Source organism: Eretmochelys imbricata, chromosome 7, assembly GCF_965152235.1.
Source record: "Eretmochelys imbricata isolate rEreImb1 chromosome 7, rEreImb1.hap1, whole genome shotgun sequence".
Taxonomy (NCBI): domain Eukaryota; kingdom Metazoa; phylum Chordata; order Testudines; family Cheloniidae; genus Eretmochelys; species Eretmochelys imbricata.
The window spans coordinates 43,296,477-43,315,565 of NC_135578.1; the positions used below are offsets into that span (position 1 = coordinate 43,296,477).

General features: G+C 38.2%; 1 protein-coding gene across 1 annotated transcript in view; it reads right to left on the bottom strand.

Moving 5' to 3' along the window:
* Positions 1-2,356: 2,356 nt before the first annotated feature.
* The window catches only part of LOC144267399 (inter-alpha-trypsin inhibitor heavy chain H3-like), a 44,636-nt gene continuing 27,903 nt past the window's right edge, over positions 2,357-19,089 (bottom strand). The window contains exons 11-22 of the mRNA XM_077821349.1: positions 18,281-18,462; positions 17,792-17,977; positions 16,449-16,588; positions 15,761-15,915; positions 14,309-14,314; positions 12,707-12,733; positions 11,798-11,854; positions 10,546-10,659; positions 9,574-9,778; positions 7,306-7,478; positions 2,593-2,704; positions 2,357-2,501 (exon numbers count right to left, since the gene is read on the bottom strand). Coding sequence (XP_077677475.1) covers positions 2,357-2,501; positions 2,593-2,704; positions 7,306-7,478; positions 9,574-9,778; positions 10,546-10,659; positions 11,798-11,854; positions 12,707-12,733; positions 14,309-14,314; positions 15,761-15,915; positions 16,449-16,588; positions 17,792-17,977; positions 18,281-18,462 — 1,502 coding nt within the window. The remainder of the gene's footprint in view (positions 2,502-2,592; positions 2,705-7,305; positions 7,479-9,573; positions 9,779-10,545; positions 10,660-11,797; positions 11,855-12,706; positions 12,734-14,308; positions 14,315-15,760; positions 15,916-16,448; positions 16,589-17,791; positions 17,978-18,280; positions 18,463-19,089) is intronic.

The following is a 19,089-nucleotide window of genomic DNA, read 5'->3' on the forward strand; positions in this document are numbered from 1 at the left end:
GATTAACACGGCTGTTACTCTGAAACCTGTTGTGACCTTTGTTAGGATATAGATATTCAGGCCTGTCTGTCAAGGCCTGTACTTTAAGAATTTAGGTGTATTCTTATCACTTGACTAGTTAGAGGTATAAAAGAAAGAATCAAAATCACTGTCTGCCAGTGTAAGGTCCTTCTCTTACGGTGACAGTCTGAGGCCCTGTTCTTAGGCTAAGGCCTTTGGCTAAGAGACAGAGGCAGCCATAAGCTGGGAAGTGACCGGTCACATCCTCACATTCCAAAGTAGTCACATTGAAAGGAGGTGCTATTGGGCTGTTAGGAATACAATCCTGTCCTGATAGTGCCTATCACCTCCAGAGAAAGGGAAGTGCCTAGAAGATGTAAAAGGAAATTGAGGTTAATAGTTTTCTGTCTGGTAAGAACTCACTTATCAATAGACACAACTGGGAAACTCTTATGTCTTTATAGATGTAGTTGTGAAATCCTCACTTCTGTATTGTTTTGTCATTATAGTTCCCACTTTGCTATTGTTTGTCTGTATAATCTCTGTCTGGTTCTGTGATTGTTCCTGTCTGCTGTATAATTAATTTTGCTGGGTGTAAACTAATTAAGGTGGTGGGATATAATTGGTTACGTAATCATGTTACAATATGTTAGGATTGGTTAGTTAAATTTCAGTAGAATGATTGGTTAAGGTATAGCTAAGAATATTACTATATAAATTAGGGGCAAACAGGAAGTAAGTTGGGATTCAAAAATAAGGAAAAAGGAACTTGTATTTAAGCTTGCTGGAAGTTCACCCCAATAAACATCGAATTGTTTGCACCTTCGGACTTCGGGTATTGTTGCTCTCTGTTCATGCGAGAAGGACCAGGGAAGTGGGAGAGTGAAGGAATAAGCTCTCTAACAACCTTATTTATCAAAGCCAAAATATTGGCAAACAGAGAAACTGTGCACCCAGTGTAGAAACATGTATCTTCTTTACTTCTGATCTCCCATTTTTCATTACTAAGATTACCGTGAAAACAGAATAGATCTTAAGGATTAATCATAGAATATCAGGGTTGGAAGGGACCTCAGGAGGTCATCTAGTCCAACCCCCTGCTCAAAGCAGGACCAATCCCCAATTTTTGCCCCAGATCCCTAAATGGCCCCCTCAAGGATTGAACTCACAACCCTGGGTTTAGCAGGCCAATGCTCAAACCACTTAGCTATCCTTCCCCCCAGATTCTCCTGCTCTGGGGTTCATCTTCCTACTCCTACTCTTTTGGGAAGTGTTCATTTTAACAGAATGTGCAAAATATTTACAGCACATGACAAAACTATTGTTGCATTTTGCTATGAATTAAAATGTAGGCCTATTTTTGACCTGCTGTAGTGGTGGCTGGGTCACATTCAGAGGCTGATGAGCCTGATACAGATTGGCTATCAGAACTGAATTTTTCAGTTCAGGTAATAGTGATTCATGCTTTAAAATCCAAAGTTCCGAGCTTCAAACCTTGCTGCCAGTGACCCATCCAGGAATGTGGTGGTACACCAGCATGCTGCACAATACAATCAAGTACACAAATAGTTCTACAAAGGTATGAATTCTCTTGAAAATAAGGTCTGGTCTATCTGATCAGAAGTGTCAGATGCTCTGTTATGCTGCAGATAATTCATTTACCTCATATTCTGGAATCTATGCCTTGTTGGATGGCAGTTGGAATGACTGAATAAGACAGCAAGTTTTGATGCTTTTATTTAAAACTTTTGAGACTCAAGTACTTGAATTCAATGTTTTTTCTATATTTACAGAGAGGAATTATAAAGCTTGTAAATTAATTTAATAAAAAAAATCTATATTTGGTTTATGTGATGAAATAGAATGATTTTGTAGATATTGGTTGCGTGATGCCTGTTTAGGCAAACAGAACAGCTATTTTGCATTCAAGAACTGATCACACATAAACTAGCCTGATTCCCTAGAATTGGTTATGTGCTAATATTGCCAACCAACACACCAATTCTGTAAGCTTACTATAATTTAATAAAAAGAAAAGGAGTACTTGTGGCACCTTAGAGACTAACCAATTTATTTGAGCACAAGCTTTCGTGAGCTACAGCTCACTTCATCGGATGCATTCAGTGACTTCATCGGATGCATTCAGTTCCACTGAATGCATCCGATGAAGTGAGCTGTAGCTCACGAAAGCTTATGCTCAAATAAATTGGTTAGTCTCTAAGGTGCCACAAGTCCTCCTTTTCTTTTCGCGAATACAGACTAACACGGCTGCTACACTGAAACCTATAATTTAATAGCTGATTATTAGAAAGCATAACTCATTCAGAAAAATGTTCTCTAAACACACATCTGAGGATTAATTTACAGTTGTTTCAAATATATTGGAAACAATATAGTCTGTGTGAACTCCATCAATCAGCCCTGCTCCATTGTTATGAACAAACCAGCAAGGGATATCAATGCCATGCTTGGGATCTTTTCTGTAATCTTTCTGCCAGCCCCTGAAATAGAAAACACATAACTATGTAAATAACAATGCACAAGCTACAAGTAGATAAGGTAATATTTTCTAAGGACTTGATTATAATTTACCTAGTTACTGTCAGTTTATTGTTTTTGATCACAATTGTAGCATCTGGTTTCTTGGAATCAGACCCAGGATGGATTTCAAGTATATTAAAGTCAATGTGGTGGAAAAATTGCCCTAAAAATGAGAAACAATATCAACTGTTAACATTTCATGCCTGTGGTGTGCATTAAAAAAATCATTTACGCTCCTACGATTTTTCAGGCTCTCCTAAGGATCTAGGTATACAGGGCCAAATTTTCAGCCAGAATGTCAAATATGCATCCACACAATTTGTGAATACACTGATTTTGCATAAGCAAATACTAACTTTCAGGCCAACTTAAGTATTATCTGTTTTGTATTCTGTATAATATCTATTTAATAATTAATAATCCTTTACTCTTCTACAGTGTCTTCCATCCATCTGTGTCTAAATTTTCAGTGACTTGTGTTAAAGGAAGCCAATCTGGGCATACATCTTCATGAAATGTGATTAGTACTATGCAAAAATGGATGGAGTTGGACAAAGTGCTGTCTAGCTATGCAAATCAAATCTTCAAAAAGATGTTTCATGTACAAGACCATTTTGTTTGAACAGCTGTAGAGCCTCACAACTGAAAATTGAGTTGCCAATAATTATCTTTAAATTATTTGATTCATGTAAATTAGTTTTGGGCTGCTTAGATTAGGGATTTTATTTCAGCCCCCTTTCTCCATAAATTGTGTCCTAACTCAAGCATACATGGTAAAATTTATCTCTTTTAATCTCCCTTCATAAATTCTTCATGGTCACCTTGTTTGCTGTTCAGCTGTATTGGTTGGAAGTCTCATCCAAGCACCTACTGCTTTTATTCAACAATAAATACATGTATTGGGAAGCAGCCACAGTAAACTTGAACACGATTGAGCTCAGAAAACTGTTTGGTATAATTTCTGAATTCCAATTGCATGTGCACGATTCTGGCAGAATTTGCTGCTGCTGCTGCTGCTTCTTCTGCACTGTGTTGCACTGTTTGTGTAAAACTATTATATGGCTGGTGTAGGATAACTAGAGCGTTTTCACAAATGTTAGATAACAAACAGACATAATTGTAGTTTATTTAATAAAATACAAGGCCAAACTCAGTGGTGATATAAATGATACTGTGAGATACATGCCAGTGAGCTGATATAAACCAGGCTATGTCAGTGTGCCTGTAGGATCCTGTAACTTCAAATACCAAAGGGACAGTAGCAAGTACAGCGAATAATGCCCTACCTTAGTGATTTTCAAACTTTTTTTCTGGGGACCCAGTTGAAGAAAATTGTTGATGCCTGCAACCCAATGGGGGGACTCAGGGCTGGGACAGTGGATTGGGGTGTGGGGTTGGGGTGCGGACTTATCTCTGGCGGCTCCCAGTCAGCAGCGCAGCCGAGGTGCAGAGGCAGGCTTCCCGCCTGTCCTGGCACCACAGACCGCATTGTGCCCTGGAAGCAGCCAGCAGCAGGTCTGGCTCCTAGGCAGAGGCGCGCAAGGGGCTTCACGCGACTCTCACCAGCAGGCAATGGGAGTGAGAAGCCGGTGCTCAAGGTGGGGGCAGTGGTATTGGACCTGCTGCTGGCCGCTTCCGGGGCGCAACGCAGTGTTGGAACAGGTAGGCACTAGCCTGCCTTAGCTGGGCAGCAGCACCGATGGGACTTTAATGTCCCGGTCGGCGGTGCTGACCAGAGCAACCAAGTGTCTGATGTGCCACGACCCGAACTTTGAAAAACCCTGTCCTACCTTATCTGACCTCCTACTGTTAGCATTTTCTTGCTATAGAGCCCCACTGGCTTGTAAATTACACCACCTAACACACTGGCTTACCAACATGTAATATACATCCCCATTGATGATTTTTTTTCAGATTCCAAATATAGGTGCAAAAAAATGGAGAGCTTACATCTGTAATAGTTCATTACCCTTCCACCATCAGCAAACCCCCTGACCTATTAGGAATACAAGCTTGTTACCCTCAACCTAAACCTGCAAGGGAAAACTGGCAGGAGTTTACATAATTCTTGAACACACAGTAGTGCTTCCAACTGATAATGCATCCCAATAAAGATATTACACTGGCAGAAAATATGATTCAGTGGTGCTGTGCCTTTAAGTATTCAGCAATTCTCCAAAAAGAGCCATATTTTTGGAGTTTAACGTACCCACCCTACACCATATATCATTTGAAATCTTATTTTATTTATGTTCGATGAGGTACAATGTGGAGCTGTCAAGTGGTGCCATAAGCCTGTAAGTGAGGTAAACAATGGTATCCAAAATGAGCGTGTCATTTTTTTCACAGTTCCAGCAATACTGCAACATAACTAGTACTACAGTTTTTACTGTCTAAGTTAATTTCAACACCTTATTGTGGTGTTCATTGGTCAAAGCTACCACACAACAATGTATTGCAAGATGTTTAATGCTTTTGCATGGGCAAGTATTTTTTTTCAGAAATGATTAATCTGTTTAGCATGTGGCAAAAATGGCAGATATCAGCATTTTGCAGTATACTAATATGAAATGTTTTCACATCACATATTATTAATTGTCAAAGTATCTCACAAGTGATTATAACAGTTTTCTATATTTTCAACTGAAATTTGCTGAGCAGATCAGCCTCACTCTGAAGGTTGTTCTCCAGTATCAGTAGATTGCATGCCACAGTTTGTGCTGCAGAGTGGGGAGATGTAACTGTACATGAATTCCTAATATAAAGCTTTTGTCTTTGTAGCTTTTTAATTCAATTTTTAATTCAGTGACACTTATGCACAGGTCAGTATTAGTGTTGGAGATGACACTACACAGCTTCCTACTGGACTTCAATCAAAGTGCTCAATAAACAAAAATGGCAATTTTGATACTAACATATAGATCTAATTTAGCACACTTCTGTATACGTGTACAAAATGAAAAATAGTGGGCATTAGTGGTGGTAATGCTAACAATGCTGCTTTGGGAGTTTTATCTCTATGGGGAAGTTACAGTACATGAAGACATTGAGGACATAAGGAGCTTAAAGCTTACATCAAAGAGAAAAAGTTCTCCACAAACTTTGAAAAATGTGTTATTTGTCAAGAAAATCAAAAAAATGCAAAACTGTCAAAAGCCACCAGTGCTGGACAGAATTCTGGGATGCGGGCATCAGAAGCCAGGAGAGATGAATTGTATGGGCTGCTATTGAATGAGACTCTGAATCTGACCAGAAAGCATCATATTCACATGTTTCTATAGCCACCAGAGAAAGCTCATCCTCCAGCACTGGGTCCTGTTGTATAGTTTGCTTGAGACAAAAAACACACAAGAAAGACAAGAAACTTCATAAAACAGACACATGACAGAGCAACCAAACTAAGGAAAGCAGCACTTCAAAGAGGAGCTGATCACATGTTGCACAGAATAGCTATGGCAGACTTGATTGCTAAGATTATCACTCCACTCTTTCTTTCTTTCCTGCTTGAGTAAAACAAATCTTAAAGTAAAACCAACTAGTTACACTGCAACAGTACAATCACCTTATCATGCTGCATTTTATCAGCTCATTGAAGAGATAGACAATGATCTTATGTACAAGAAGGCTCTTCTCCTCTCCGAGCTGCTACAAAGATATGAAGCCCTACCTCCCTCAGATATAGAAACGGCAAGATATGCCACTAGCAAGTTACAGGCAAGATTAGTAAAACCACTGTGGTTCTGCAATTTCATTCCATGCACAGCATGGGCAAGGCAAGTCTAAATTGTTTTAACTTCATCCGGAGCCCACCGGTGTAGAACTCTGGTAAACATTTTCAAACTCATGGGAGGCGCCAGGGCTTGGGTTTTGGGGTGTCAGCCCTGCAGGAGGTACCGGGGCTTAGGATTCGGGGCTTCAGCCGCACAGGAGCTAATGATGATGACTAGAAATGTTACCAGGGATATTACAATTCAATTATACCTGTACATATTTATTATTAGATTGTGATGTTTTGAGGTCCCAAAGGAATCCAATTTTGTTTTGAAATAATACAGTAAGCTAACAGAGTCATTAAGCTAACAGAAACAAATGCAAATATTTTGAAGTGGTCATTTTAACATGTTGATGGTATCATTTTTTATTCCTGTTTCTATGGTAATGGCACCACATGATAGCTCCACATCATAAAGTAGACATAATAAGCTTTCAAATGATGCATGATGTGCATGTGTTTAGAAAGGGTACATTGAATTGACTGTGTGCCGCTCACTTACTTTATCCCCAGAATGACTGTTGAACATGAAATCAGGGCCTTGTCTTCACTGTGGGGGAAAAAATGTGTGTTCTTACCATATTAGCTAACTTGAGGCAAAACCCAGGTGAAGACAAGGCAGTTTCTGGGTTTAACATATGTTAGCTGGTCAAGATATTTCCAAGGTAAAAATATACCTTTTTTCTAGTGTGGATGCATGCACAGAGAATTGGCAGATTTTGGCTGTACAGTGAGTAATGGGTATTTTAATAGTGCCTATCTCTAGGTGTAAAATGATGATCAGACTAAAACAAACACTTTTCCAAGAGTTTGAGATAGTTGGTGCAATAAAGAAAACAAGTCTGTAGATGGGTTTTAGGCAGACCTTAAGGTGGATCTGAGAGTCCAGTGAGGGCAAGTGAGTGAGTTTAAGCACTGGGAAAAGGAATAAGAAAAATAGTTAATAAAGCTTTGAAGAGTCTGACCCCACAAGGCCTTATGTCAATTCATACCTAATAAGCCATGGGTACGTTCAGACAGCTTGTGACTATCCAGCGTATACAATCCTAGGAAGTCCTGGTGTAGAGGATGCTTCTTCCATACTTGGTGCAAAACAATAACAAATGATGCACCGTCTCCCATTGAAAGCACCAGATTTTTTTTCCTGTTGATTATCACAGTTAGACTAGGGAAAAATGAAACCATAATTAAGAAATCTTATGTTTCTTGGTGTCATTATTGTGAACAATAACAGAATTACTAGAGATGATGAAGGACTTGAGAAAGGAAAACTGTCTGGCAAACAAGAAAAGATTTCAGCACGTAGCCTGACTGTGTGTGTGTAGTATTGAGACTGAGTGCAAAATTATCTTAGAGAAGGCTAATCCCTTACTTTCAAATCTCTTTGCAAGCCACTTCTACTGAAACACCTACTAGAACTGGCCACATAATAATGGATAGGCTGAGACACAACTGGATATAGTATGTTGAGTGACCAGATGTCCCGATTTTATAGGGACAGTCCCTATAAAGACTTTTGGGGCTTTTTCTTACATAGGCACTTATTGCCCTCCACCCCCGTCCCAATTTTTCACACTTGCTATCTGGTCACCCTAATAGTATGCCTATGTATTTGTTTATTAATAAAATGTATGCCTTTCATCACCACTTTCCTTGAATGCTCTGTGCCACTACTCCCTCCCCTTTGACTGTCTGAACTAAGACAGTAAACTCTCCAGACTGTGTCATCAATGTTATACGCAGTGTAGTTGTAGTCATGTCAGTCCCAGGATATCAGACAGACAAGGTGGGTGAGGTAATATATTTTACTGGATCAGCTTCTGTTGGTGAGAAAGACAAGCTCTCACAATGTGGCTCGAAAGTGTCCCTCTCTCACCAACAGAAGTTGGTCCAATAAAAGATATTATCTCACCCACCTTCTCTGTCAATGCTAGTAAAAATGAAGCTCCAATCCTGATTAAGTTCTTTGGGCATTACCACAATAAAAATATTAAATGCACAGGGCAGATTGTGTTTTTGCTATCCTGCTCTCTCTACTGTGCAGTTCTAACAGGCTCTAGCTGTGCATCAGAGGAGAGCAGAACATTGAAGTTGATCTTCCCTTTGTTCTGAGACGAGACTTTTACTCAGAGTAGCTAGTGAAAATTTAAAGAGGTAGGGCTGTGAATGTTGAAGCTAATCTAAAAACAGCAGCTGATTGTCCACTATTTTGTATCTTGGGTAGTCATTTATATCTGTACAAACTGCATAAAAAAATACTGCCATTCTGATCTGGTGCCTGGTATAAATAACTCCACACTGAGCAAGTAGGTGGAGAATTAGGCCCTAACTAGTTTTATTTATATATATACACACAACAGAAGAGACATTATGATTCCTCTACCTATAAATGGCATGATTTCCATTTCTGAAAAGATGTTTGTTATAATATATCTGTTTTGTCTTTGAGCAAAATTTTTGTGAAACTTAGAACTCTGACAATTTATATATAGAATAGACCACACCTTGTTATTTATCTCTTAAAGATTGTTAGTCATTGTAGTATTGGGTACAGAGCTAAATCCTGTTTTACGTAAGGGGAAAATTCTGCTCTCATTTATTATTGTAAATCCAGAGAAATTTAATGATAGTTACTCTATATTTATACAGTAAAACTGAGAGCAGAATCTAGCAGGATTTGAACCGGTATTAGAGTGTTCAGCTTATCCTTTGCATGTTCATAAAATGTATCCTAAATTTTAGTAGAGCTGTGCAAATAACAGGTTTTTCAGTTCTTTGATGATTCCAAAAAGTAAAATAAAATACAAGTTTGGGGTCAGTCTGAAAGTGAAATTTTTCAAAATTTTTGGTAAATCAAAAAGTAAAAAAGAATTATTTCTGGTCAAATGAAATGTTTCATTTTGACATTTTTCTAAATGAAACATTTCAATTTTGACCATTTTAAAATGTTTATGATTGATTTTTAATAAAATTAAAGGAAATTGTGAAACAAAAAGTCGTTTAGAACTGAAAATTCGAAACATTTCATATAGAAAAATGTCAAAATGAAGGTTTTTGTTTTTCCCCCCTGAATTTAAAAAAAAAAAGTTGACTGAAACAATTCAGCAAAACTGGCTTTTACAAAACATGTGCTGTTGTTGAATCTGGATTTTCCACCAAAAAAGTTTCAGATGAAAAATTTCACTCAGCTTTACTCTTTAGTGAACAATAGCATTTTCACAAATTTGAAAATTCTTGAATGATTCTGGTATTTGTGATACCCTTCTTGTCGCAGGGTGACTGTATCAAGCCAGGTGAAAACTGTCTTCTTTCTGCCCTTCTGGAGGATTATTTTCTCAGGAGTTACTTCTAGTTTTAATTCCAGCTGCTTATTTTCAATCCCAAGTTTTCCAAAATATGTGTTTTGGATCTTTGCATCACTGCTCACTCTCTTATCTCCAATAAGCTGCCCATTGACTCTGATGCCTAAAATTTAAAAAGGAAAGATTCTGGTCAGCATATGTCAAGGAATGACATGGAAAAACTAAATTTTGAGAAAATAAATCAGTTCAGAATCACATCAGAATTGTGATCTTATTTATTGTGGTCCAGAGCAGCATGTAAGAGCTATAATGCAATGGAGAATCTGGCCTGGAGTCATCTGTTGAACGGGAATTCACTAAGAATAAGTGACCAGGGCATCAGGGCGACCAGACAGCAAATGTGAAAAATTGGGACAGAGGGTGGGGAGTAATAGGAGCCTGTATAAGAAAAAGACCCAAAAATCGGGACTGTCCCTATAAAATCAGGACATCTGGTCATCCTACAGGGCACATGGAATAAGATTCTACTTGTATTGAGCGGCAGCTTCCGTGTTGAGAATGAAAAGTCTGAGCCATTATTCTCGCTCACTCATGTTAAGCCTTTTCCAGGCATTCCAGGCAAGTTATGGCGAACATTACTTCTTTAGAATTCTCATTAGTTCCATTCACTGGGCCATATAATACCTGTACAATTCCTCTGAGGGGACGGCCAAAAGTTCCTTTTCCTACTAAAAGTGAAAATATATTCACACTAATGGTGCAGTGCACTTTACCTTTTACACTAAGTGATGGAGTGTTCCCTTGCTGTAGCTGTGTAACTCCCATTAATGTCACTGGAAGTTACAAGCTCACATTGTGTCAAGGAAGAGAAGGGCCCTATAAATGGAGTAAATATCCTGATTTACTGTATTTAAAGAATGAAAAACTCACCTGTAACTGGGTCATTTATTAAATTTAACACTGCACCAGTCTCTTCATTGATATTGAAACAAATGGCATCTTCTTTTTGTGGCACTGATATAATGAAGTGCGGATCTCCATCAACTGTAAATAATAATCACTAGCATGTATATAATGTTGCAGATGTTCAAAAGTTCTGTACAAACAAAAACTAGTTAATTAAACATTATTATGTCTCCTCTTTGTTGATTTATACTGCCCCTTTAGAACAGCAACTTTTAAATTAGAATGAAATAGTGAGATTAGAATGAAAGAGTAGCCACATTTAGCAATGTGTCTAGCTAATATCAACATATTTTACTGGTGGAGGGCTGGAGGTAGGAGAAATTGGAACCCAATGAGATTTCTGGACCTAAAGATAACAAATACACATGTGAGTTTTAGCACAACAGTTTTGTTGTGATAAGTGTGTGTGTTGTGATAAGAGTGTCCAGTTACAAGGCCATTTACATAAGAGGCAATTTTGTTTGGAAAACATGATATCCTAATGCAAAAAGTCTTAGAATTAGACCAAAGAATACAGCTGAGCTTAATGTGTATAGTTAAGAGATCATTTGATTCCTGCAAAACGTTTCCACGAATAGAGAAATGCCAAAAAGATAAATTTCTGGGAAGAGAGATTTAGGGGGGCTAGATAAAGAGAAGCTGGATATAACACCCATTTTTTTGCAAAACTAAAAGCTAACCCACAATGTTTAGCAAAATCTAAACAATCCTGGTTTTGTCCATCTGTTCAATATGACATGAGTTTACATAGCTTTAAATCTTCCACAATTCCAATATAATATACCCCAGTACTCTGGCTTGCTGCTAGGAAGAGAGCAACAAATTGGGAAAATTTCTAAAATTTACTTATAGAATTGACCCTATTGAAAGATCTTCTGAATATGAAACTTTTAAATTCTACAGGTGAAGAAAAAAATCTATAACCCAACTACTAAAATTTAACATACTAGTGCTATACCAAGTGGCACACCGAGAAGTAAGCCCTTAGCCTCGAGTAAGCTCTGTTGAGATAGTAACAAGGAGGGACATAAAAAAATGCTGGTGAAAGCAGGAGACTGAGTGAGTACCATTCAGTCAAAGAAGAGAAAAGTAAGGGTTATTGTCAAGAGGTTTAGGAGCAGAAAGAAAGACCAGGTTAAGGATTAAACCAGTGAAGGCTGACTGTTATAAAAGAATAAGGGAAATGTAGAGCAAATTAAATTTAAAACAAACTCACCACTAGTATATAGGGAAGGGACTGAAGGACTACTGTACTGATAAGAATGTGTTGGATCTGCATAGAAACAAAGAACAAAGATTATTAGAACTAAAATCAAAATTTGCACACTGTATCTACAACACAGGTAGGAGGTTAACAATTTAAATTACTTGTTAAAGCTTAACTTCTATTCTAGTTCTAATACATAATGGTTATGGTTTGATGGTACTGCTCTGCACTGCCATGTGCAAAACCCAGGTTTAAGGGTCAATCCCAGTCTCCAATTTACTGATTCAGCAGGTACTAGAAGTAATTGTGTTTATTCTCTGTGAATGACTGGGTGTCACAAACAGGTTGTGAAGATATTTCCTCTGATATTTCTTGTCTGGAAGAGGACAGGCTGAGAGAGTACTTAAGGCTGGAAGAGGGAGGCAGAGGACTAAAAGCAGAACAAATGGAGAAGATTCTCCGGTCTTTCTCAGGTACATGGGAGATTATCTACACACACACACACACACACTGTTTGCTATAGCTGCAGTGTGACAGTTGCTGCTGCTCTTGAATCAGGCAAAGTGTCGTCAGGATAGACAAACTCATTTACATTGTCTTCATCATCTGATGCTCTCCACTTGAGGCACCAAAGAAACTCTCTTCCAGTGATTCCAATGTGTGGCTCAGAGATTCCTGATGAATATTTTGGCAAGGTGTGGAAACCTGATCTGTGATGCTTCACAGCTGTAAGACTCAAGCCCTAAATCACATGGATGTATATGACTGTTCAATCTTTAGTTACATTTTATGTTGAGTTTGTTAAAATATAGGTGAAAACACAGACAAACTAATTTCCCTCTGCCTGATCATTTTTGTTGCCTGAAATGATTCCTTCGACAACTCTAGTTCATTCAGAAATTCAAGATTATGACTTACATGATTGAGTGCCTGGGGCAGCCCTTGCTGTGAATGAAACAAAACAGTATTAGGACAGATAAATGAAAGACAAAAATAAAAGATATCCTGCATTTGTCTATAGATTTCTAGATGTTTAGAAAACACATACTGAATCATCCCTTGCTTCCCAAGCTGAGAGCATTCCAGGGACAGCAAACCCAACTCTTCGAGAAAGGAAATATCTTGTGTAGCTTTTGAGAAATCTGCTCAGGCCAACATGCAGAGCAGCACTAATAAGATCCGAAGGGAGCTTTCCGACAATATTGGAGCCCTTAAGAGTTATGGAATAGGAGTGAAGCAAATGTAGATATGAATATTGATAAACAACCACACTACTCTAGCAAAGTTGAAACTTACATGGGACATTTAAACAAAAAATCTTACCATGAATAGCATAGATCTGGCCTATCCCCAGAAGTGCAGGGGAGGGGGGAAGTGGGTTAGGAAAAACATTTGAAGAAAAGGATAGTTAAGAACTAGAACAGGTTACCAAGGGAGGCTGTGGAATCCCCATCATTGGAGTTTTTTAAGAATAAGTTGGACTAACACCTGTCGAGGATGGTCTAGGTACACATCGTCCTCTCTGAGGGGGATGGACTAGATGACTTCTCAAGGTCCCTTCCAGCCCTACATTTCTATGATTTTATGTAGCATAGATGCAGACACAGTACATGGACCAAATTCTGCCCTTTTCTTTAACCCCTGGAAGAAGCAAAGTCAACAATCCATTCCTGAGGCCAGACCATCTCCTCTAAAAGTAAAACCTGTTGGGGTGGGTGGGGGGGTTGTTTCTGAGGATCCTCTTTTGCCATTCCTTACCAATTTGGCTGGGGGCATGTGTTTTCCATCCACCACAGGGCCTGCCCCCAAACCTGCCAGATCCCCAGGAATCTCTAAGAGGCCAAGACCATCTGCCTGGAGGCCCAGTGCTTCTATGCCTGTTCTCTGACAGCATGGCTGTGTTGGGGGATGCCCATGGGGGCTGTGGGACTGTCCACAGAAAAGACATATTATCTCATCTTGTCCTGGTAAACTCTGTGGCTGGAGGGGGAATGGTGTACATCCTGTCTGACTCTACCCACTCCACTGCTTTGTCAGTCTCCTCCACCTCTCCCATGTGGAACCTAGACTTATGGAGCAGCCTTTATGGGGACAAGGTGACTTGGTGCTGAATGGGCAACTGACACCCCTCGTCCTCCATGTGAGAGGAGAGAAATCTGTGGACCAAGAGTCTCCTCCATATAAGTATCTGGCAGTGAATGATCCTGCCCATGTAAAGCAACTAACAATTCTTATTATTTGCTTGTGTTAGGCACCTAGAGTCTACCATGACAGGTTCATTACAATTTCCAAAGACAGATGGAGCTGAGTGAACAATGAAAACAATTATTTACAAATATTCTGCTTGAAAAAAATCATAAAATTCTTACACATTTATGAATTATTCACTCAGAATACTGCTCAGATAATTTTATTTTTTGTAAAGTGTGTAATTTGTCAAATAGATGATTCAGCAACTAATACCCAACCAGTGCTAAGAGACAGAAGTATTGGGTAAAACAAATAAAATTTGAAACTTACCTTCAGCTGTTACCAGGGATGGATACGAAATAATAATAATAAAAAAAAAAGTTAACTGTTAGTTTCAGGCAAACAGTTAAACAGTTGGATAATCTGCTCTAATATGAAACACCATTTTAATTAGGTATTCTGAAGAAAAAAATCAAATATGGTTTGATGGTTCAGACATAACTCTTGTAGCATTTTAAATTTCAAGCCCATATTCTTGCTGTTGATGTGAGTGAATGTAAACCAACTGCAAAGGGAACAAATGAAAAGAAAATGTTTAACATATGGGACAAGAAATCTGGAATCAATTATGCATGTGAAAAATTAATATTAGCCCAGGGGAATAGTTATACTGGCAATTGCTTTACTCTGTCTCACTTTCATGAAGCTGCCTTGACAATTTTATATCCCTGTTGCAATTTCATGATATGCGATGAGACCCTTCATATTTCTCGAAGAGCTGATGACTATGGTTGAATCTGTAACCCCATTTGTATGTCTGGAAGGGGCAGGTTGGTCAGCTGGGAGCACATTTGAAGGCCAGGGATTTGTGAAGAAACTGTCAGAGTGCTGGGAAGCAAGCAAGGAAAACCATTAGGCTAGTGGAGGGGAAGTCCAGCTGGGGTGTTTTGTGGAAGGTTTGGTGGACTTAATCCAAGGACAAGAGACAAATGAGGAGAATCAGAGCAATGTATGTGGTAAAGTGATAGCTGAGGCACTGAAAAGGAATGTACTTGTCTTAATTTCCTCAATACAGCTTACTAAAGATGGACAGAGTCATTCTTCATGCCATATAGGTTAAAGTAGGAGAAAATAGGCTGTAAGAGGGAATGATAATTTAATGAACAACTAGCTAATAACTAACAAAGCAAACAAGAACAAAGGAAAGATAAATGGATCTGAATTTTAAATGACTACTTTCTTCTATTGCATCATATACGTATATTGTGTTTTCCAAACATGAAGACATTATATCTGCCCTTCAGTTATCTAAATGTCTCGAGTATGCAAAACCTTACAAGAGTACTCTGTCTTCATGTGAGTAAGAACTTGCTGCATCTGGTCCTGAATTAAAACAATATACAGAAAAGTATAGGAGGAAGGGATGTGAACTGAAGTTGAGCATGTCTAGATTATTTAGGATAAAAGTGTTTCTTGGTTTTATTTATTGTTTTGAGATGTTCGTATTTTTATATACCATGATTTCAAATTTACAGTATATTTTAAATTTATGGGCAAATGGGTAGCAATTGAAGGTGGACTGATGGAAGTGAGTTTAAAGGAGGAAAATGATTCTGTGTGGTGCACAGGAGAAAGCTATACTAGCCATAGGAGGGCATGGCTTGGAAAATATATTTGCATATATATTTGAAACTCTGCTTCAGTGTGAAAAGCCCCTCTCTAAGGGAATGTCAAATGGTCATTTGAATTCCCTTAGTAAAGTAAAACTGAAAATGTCTGTACCTTCTACCGGTTTATCAGCAATTGCAGCTTTATCTTCATTATCTTCTGGCTTCGTAACCACCATGGATGTCAAAGGTGTCACAAACTTGTATTTCAGAGAGAGCTCCAGGGCTTCCGCTGTAAGGTTTTCCTTTTCTTCTCCCTGAGTTACAGTTCTGAATGAAGGGAGAGAATCAGAACGTAAACTTTCTACAAAGCCAAATCATTAAACACTGGATTAAGCATTTTATTCTCCCTCTAAAATATGAAGCTATCCATTTCTCTGCTGAAAAGAAATACACATTTCCTTTTGAGAGCACTCCTCCTGACTTCACTGAGGGGCAGGGCAGGTAGCCACAGTCTGATCCTGTATTTGCACTCCTTTAAAATTAACTTGAAAAAAACAAAAAGAACAGGAGTACTTGTGGCACCTTAGAGACTAACAAATTTATTTGAACATAAATTTAAGCATAAGGAGCCACAAATACTCCTGTTCTTTTTGCGGATACAGACTAACACGGCTCCTATTCTGAAACTTGAAAAAACAATACATACTATTTTTTGGCCTTCTCATGGGTGTATTTATGTGATGGAAAGTAAAGTAGGTAAACAGTTCTGAATTTTCTGCGCATGGGTAATGGATATCGCCAATTAGCTGCCCAGTGTTTTCATGCTATTTCACAGAGACTGTTAATTTATATTTCGTTACCGTTTTTCCAGTAATTGTTGGATGGTGAGATAAGCCCAAAGCCTCTCAATGTAATCCCCAAATATGTACTCCTGTTCTTGGAGAGCTTTTGCCGTTTCTTCGACATCTGCTTGTTCACTAAATGTCACATCATTTTCTGCCTGTTAGGAATAAAGAAATTTCTCTTTGTAACAGACAGGTATGACTGAACCCTGACTATCCAGAGGTCACAGGAGACATCCAAAATCTTCATATAACCTACGGGTTGGAAAATGAGGATCTACAGTAAATTAATGAACTTCATGATCCTGCACTGAGAATTGCACAGGTTCAGAAGTCAGTATCAGTGCCTTTGCTCAGTAGCTCCTGAGCTGCTAGAAGTATATACATGGGGACAGAACACATTTGCAAAATTAACATTGAAATTTGGTTAATCAGGATTTACCTGTACATTGCTTATGCTGTGTATTTAACATGGCAACAGGTCTGTGCATACACAGATATAGTAGCTGGCCTAGTGGTAGCACAATTTCTGTATTTTAAATATATCTAGTTTCAGATGATAATAATTGTAACGTGAAGTGGACCAATGTGTGTCGCAGTACATATACAATTGATACTGTACATTTGATAAATATTCTCTGTATGAAAGTGGTACATTCGTGTTGGGTTTTTTAAAATTGTTCTAGAATCCAGGACTGGAAATAATTTTTAGTCCACTTAGAATTTTGCTCCTATTAGGTACTATTTCCATTGGAAGGCCTTTCAAATATTCAATTGACTTAGAGAATGGGAAGTATTCCTCGAAGGATTAAAGACTATTTTGGAGGACAAATGAATTTCACATGCAAACCAAATCACCAGAATTCTTGGGGGGAAGTGGCAAGACTGGTATCTGGCTTTCACTTAGCAATATTGTATTAGAACAAGATATTCATACTGTCATACTGATGAATCTTGAATTGTACTTTTTACAAAGTTTGCATACAAAGTTAAAAGCCACAGATTATTCCATTCAACTATTAAATACCATGTTAATGAAACAATAAGGCTAACCATGCAAAGACAAAAAAAATCATCAAGAGATGTAAACATTAAGGTTCTCATAGCAACACTAACTTACTCAAATTGGACATATTGTACAAAGTTACTCCAGATTGACAGAGTAATTCAAAGAAAAATTTAGCTAAATAAATTTCATGCCTTTTGGTGTATTTAAATTCTCCATACTCTGCAATATTTTTTTTCATAGAATAAAGGTATATTGGGGAATTTTTATGCACTGCCAAATTTGGAATCTCCCACTTCCGACATTTTATGTAGCAAAGAAAGGTTTGAAACAATCACAATAGACCCATACTTACACCTTGAGCTTTCACATCTGCAGTCAAACTGTTCAGGTCATTATCTGTAATACGTCCAGCCACCACGATTTCAGAGCCATCATAATAGTGCTTAAAATTGTTTTGAGTTAAGTCAGATATTGCATTTTCTGGGTAGTTTAACTTCACTTCTGTAAGCATGGGATTGGCTACTTCCGCATAAAAACCCTAGAGGGAAGAGAGGGGGAGCTTATAATTAATAAATATATAATTTATAGACACTCCTGTGCCCACAGACCTCTTGACACCTTAACAAATAAACAAAACTCTTCATTAGACCATGCTGCCTCCCAATTTATAGTCATTCCACTTTGCACCTTTACAAGAGAAGGAGAAAGCTGTTACCTGGAAAGCTAGCACCCCAGCACCTGGTCATATTTTGTTTAATTACATTGAAAGTGGAGGCAAATGTCATCAGAAATATCAGTGTGACTGCCATCATTGATTTAATTTATATGGTTATGGTTTTACCTCCATTTGTATGGCTGAATCAGAATCTGGATAGATGCGACGAGCCACCCCTTTATTCTCTAGTGCCATCTTTTCTAGAAAATTATAGTCAACAGCATAGCCAAAAGCAAGGTTGTATAAGGGGTATCTTCCTTGAATGTTTTTTTTTACATTCGCTTGAATTTCCTGAAGGTTTGATACACCTGCATATTAAATAATACAAAACAAATAGGCTTTAAGATTTTGTTTATGAAAACAATAGCAAACAGCAAAAAAAAAATGAATGAAATGTGGTTAGTTATTTTTTATTTAGATTTTTCAGGGTGTGACTATCATGTTTTCTGGGCATCATTAATTCTAAACTAACTTTAGACAAAGTATATACAAGTGTCTAACTTAGAAGGCAGACTTCCCTTAAAAAAAACCAAAACCCTTTATTACCCCCATAAATAAGATTCACCAAGAGGCAGAGTACACACAAGCCACGTTTGTGCTTTCAGGATTCTGAGTTGTTCAGGGACTGGTGCAGCCCTCAGCATAACTCAGTGAAGTCCCATGTAGAGTTCTGTTATGACATCCCGGGAGTGGCTGCTTTGCTTATGGGCAACTTCACAAGTGGGAGTAGCATGTATTATGGAGATCTCCTCCAAACTTCTGGCCCCATCCTGGCATAACCCCGGGAAATTCTCTTCTACCCCTTTAGTGCCACCTTTAGGAGGGCCCTGGTGCAATGGTTATTAGGGCACAGAATGGGTGGAAGAATCCCACTCCTCATGTTTATTCATTACCAAGAGATGAAACTCTATATTAAAGAAAATGTGCACCATCAT